The 3618-nt window shown below is 43.9% G+C and overlaps 1 protein-coding gene across 3 annotated transcripts in view; it reads right to left on the reverse strand.

Moving 5' to 3' along the window:
• Positions 1-493: 493 nt before the first annotated feature.
• slka (STE20-like kinase a) overlaps positions 494-3618 on the reverse strand; it is a 38286-nt gene continuing 35161 nt past the window's right edge. For all 3 annotated transcript variants that reach the window (XM_063191458.1, XM_063191457.1, XM_063191456.1), the window contains one exon: positions 494-3268. In XM_063191458.1, coding sequence (XP_063047528.1) covers positions 3122-3268 — 147 coding nt within the window. In that variant the 3' untranslated portion in view covers positions 494-3121. The remainder of the gene's footprint in view (positions 3269-3618) is intronic.

Genomic DNA, 3618 nt, shown 5'->3' on the forward strand with positions numbered 1-3618 from the left:
ATAGTGTGTCACTCTTCTTTTTTATCACTCTTGGTCCTCTAGAGCCCTCCTTAAGTGATTACGTCTAGTCACAAGTGTAACTTGTCAGAACTCATAAGCGAACCAAACTGAGACCACGTCAACCCAGGTCTCAGTAGCCTATGGCTCGCTGCCGAGGGGTCTGGGTATGCTTTGGAGCGTTCACATATGCAGCAAAAGTGCTGAGTCACTACTCTGAGTTCGCTTAGGCGGCTCAAAGGGACCAGGTGTGAAAACGCTGTAAGAAACATTACATACATGTATTCATAATTTATTCACCTCACCCTCACTCTCACACATAACATGCAACCCCACATGCATGCAGAACTATGGCCTATGTGAAATTGTCAGACCTGAACACTGGCTTTTGCTTCAGAAGCTGTGTCATGTATGTACAGTAAATGCATCATGGACAAATGAAATTCCTACACCACCTTATCAAGACAAAAACAAAAATCACGGATCCAGAAAGCGCAGCATTCTCATTTGGGTTTTATTGCCCCTTGGCCTTTTGTTGTTCCTTCCCAGTGTTGTGTCAAATGGCTCTCCACGTGGTAAACATCTATTCCGATTGCAGAGAAGTTTTTCTCTCTAGACCCTGTTCCTTCAGCACGTCAATACAGCACATTTTAACAGTTCCTGATCAATGGCCCTTTCATCACTCTGTGGTGAAATATTTATTGTAAAAATAGGAAGAAACCGTTGTGGTAGCACAAACACAGGAGACATGGCACATTTACTGCAACACTATTGCCTATTAGACAATTAAGGATGGGGCCTTTAACCAGTGTCGACGTTTACCATTCTAACCATTTGGGCCAACATTGACAAAGAAGCATTAGCAATAACATCAGCTTACAGTGGTACATCATCAAGCAAGGTAAGCCAACCAAAAACATTCAAGCAGTTCCTTCCTTCAAGCCATCACATATGCCAATGATCAGCAAGACTTCAGTAACCTCATTCATTGTCAGACATTCAATGGGAGAGGAGACGTCAACGAAACAGCAGTAATAGAAAAAAAATGAACACATTGGGCAACAAGCATCGAGGAACAAAAAAAAGGAGTCGTAACAGACAAAAAGACGAAAAAAACGTTTTACATTAAAATTACATTATGCAATGATATCCCAACATTTCCTCCCGTGTCATTCGTTAAAATTGACTGTGCATCGAGCAGAGATGTGCTTTAAAAAACCATCTCAAGATAAAGTGGACAAAAAGTTGCAATCCTTATAATGAGGCAACGTACACTGTATGCCTTTCCTAAACGCACAAGACGTCCATACTGCATATTCTCAGACCATGTGAACCAGTGCAATAATACATTGCACTGAACTTCATTTATCTGTCTCGGATCCCTTCCAGAGTCATTGGAAAGTCTATAAAAAAAAACAAAAGTGCTTCAATTTGCTTTTGATCCAACCTTAGATAGTTAAGGTTCTTTGACATAAACCACACAACAGTAGTATTACACACCATTAGAAGAAAACACAACAGCAACACAATATTTTTTGTAACCATTGAAGTTCCACTGGTCATGGGCACCGCACTGAGAATGGTTGATCATTGCCGTCATAGCAACAGCATTTGTTTGTTGAGGCCATACCCCACTTGAGGGGAACATGCATCTAACTGTTGCATAAATGTCTAACATCTGCATCCAGCACCCGTCATGTCGTGGGGCACCAATGTGCACTTCAAAGTGTTCTGTGTTAGTCCTGTTCCATTGGAAAATGGTTAGTTCTTCTCCTTGAGTTCTATGACTCATCTTGGCTTTGGCTGTCCTGCTCAATGGGCCCTTTGCACATAATGCCGAACACCTTCCACCTCTGAACATTTCAATGCATTCGAAGCGGGTACAGCACAAGTTGCACCCGGTGGCATAGACATATAATACATATACACACTGCTTTGTTCTTCCCCGAATTGGTAGTCGTATCCCTGCTTCACTTCAAACCAGAATTCCTGTCGTCTGACAGAAGTCTGACATCACGCTGAAAAGGGCAACTTAGGTCCTAGAAAGTATACAAGTTCCAACCACCTCAGTGCACCTCTTTGCACACCGAGCAGCATAAGGAAGGGCAAAGACATGGGGTGGGTGGGGTCCAGCTTTTTCAAGTGTGAACAAACATGCACACTTGCACACACGCACGCTCGCACACACAAAATAGGGAAAAAAAACACATTTACAGCATACACGGATCACTGATTTTTAAAAAAAAGAAAAGCCAACACGCATTATAACAGACGGTACACATTTGAGGCACTTTCCCTCTTGAAACTGAGGAATAGTAGGCGACCTTGGGCTGAATTACGTCCTTACGTGAAGTAGCTTCTCCATTGCCTGGCCCATTTTTGGGAAGGATCGGATACACTGTGAAGTGGTCCATATGGTCTCTGAGTACTGCTCTCACTGGTCAAGAGGGTTTCTTCATTTTCCATTTTAAAACGTTTACACACTCCTTACAAGTCTTTTTATTTTTTATTTTTGATGTCCTTTTGATTTTTCCAGAACGTCAAAAAAACTAAGACCTCTACAGAGTGTTTGTGAACTTGTACCCAAAGTCTACTCGCAGGTGAGGGTCTCGCGTCATGAGAGGAACCATTTAGGTTCTGGACAAAATCTCATCAGGTTTGGAATACCCTTATTGGGTAAACACTGGTTTAGATGTGGACGGAGCCATCACAGCAGACTACCAAGTATCCAGCAACATCAACTTGAGTCCCACTGAAGACTGAAGAGATGAAATTCAGGATTCAAACACGTATTCATTTATGAACGGTTTAGGAGAAACTCGCAGGTGTCATTGGTGCGTGCGTGGGGGGGTGTGTGGGGCACTGTACTGTGTGTGGGTGTGTGTTTTTTGGACGGTAAGGGTGGCACTCAATCTTCAGCAGCTCCATATGTTTAAGGGGCAGGTTGTAAAAGATACCGAAGCACAGGAGCTTCAGTGTGTGTGTGTGTGTGTGTGTGTGTGTGTGTCCGTTTGTGTGTGTGTGTGTGTGTGTGTGTGTGTGTGTGTGTGTGTGTGTGTGTGTGTGTGTGTGTGTGTGTGTGTGTCCATGTGTGTGTGTGTATGTGTGTGTGTGTCATGGTAGGTTAGGATCCTGAGGAGTGTGCTCCTGGGACGGGGTAGAACTTGGAGACCCTGCTCTGGGCGTTGGGGTTGAGGCACTCGGAGTCTCCGCTGGTGCTGAAGAAGACCTCCTGCTCCTGCTGCTTCCTGCTGAACTCCTCCTCCAGCGCCTGGCAACACACAGATCGGCGTCATAAGCATGACATGACACTGTCATAATAGTGTCATAACAATGTCATAATTCACATTATGTGAATGTCATAAACGTTTTACGGTCATGAAAAGTTGACATTGTTAGGGTTGTCTTTACCATCACCTCCAGCGCCTAGCAACACACAGAGGAAAATTACGCCAAAGAGAGTAGATTAGAGGAAGATGATTTAAGCCTGTGTATTTCCTGTATCCATGTGATGTCATGTGAACGCCCCTTTAGGAGACTTAAGGTTAGGAGACCTTGGCGGTTTGGGGTTTCCTTGGCACTGTAGATGGCAGTAGCAGACATCTTATGCAAGCCGTCAAC

This window comes from Engraulis encrasicolus, chromosome 24 (assembly GCF_034702125.1).
Source record: "Engraulis encrasicolus isolate BLACKSEA-1 chromosome 24, IST_EnEncr_1.0, whole genome shotgun sequence".
NCBI lineage: Eukaryota > Metazoa > Chordata > Actinopteri > Clupeiformes > Engraulidae > Engraulis > Engraulis encrasicolus.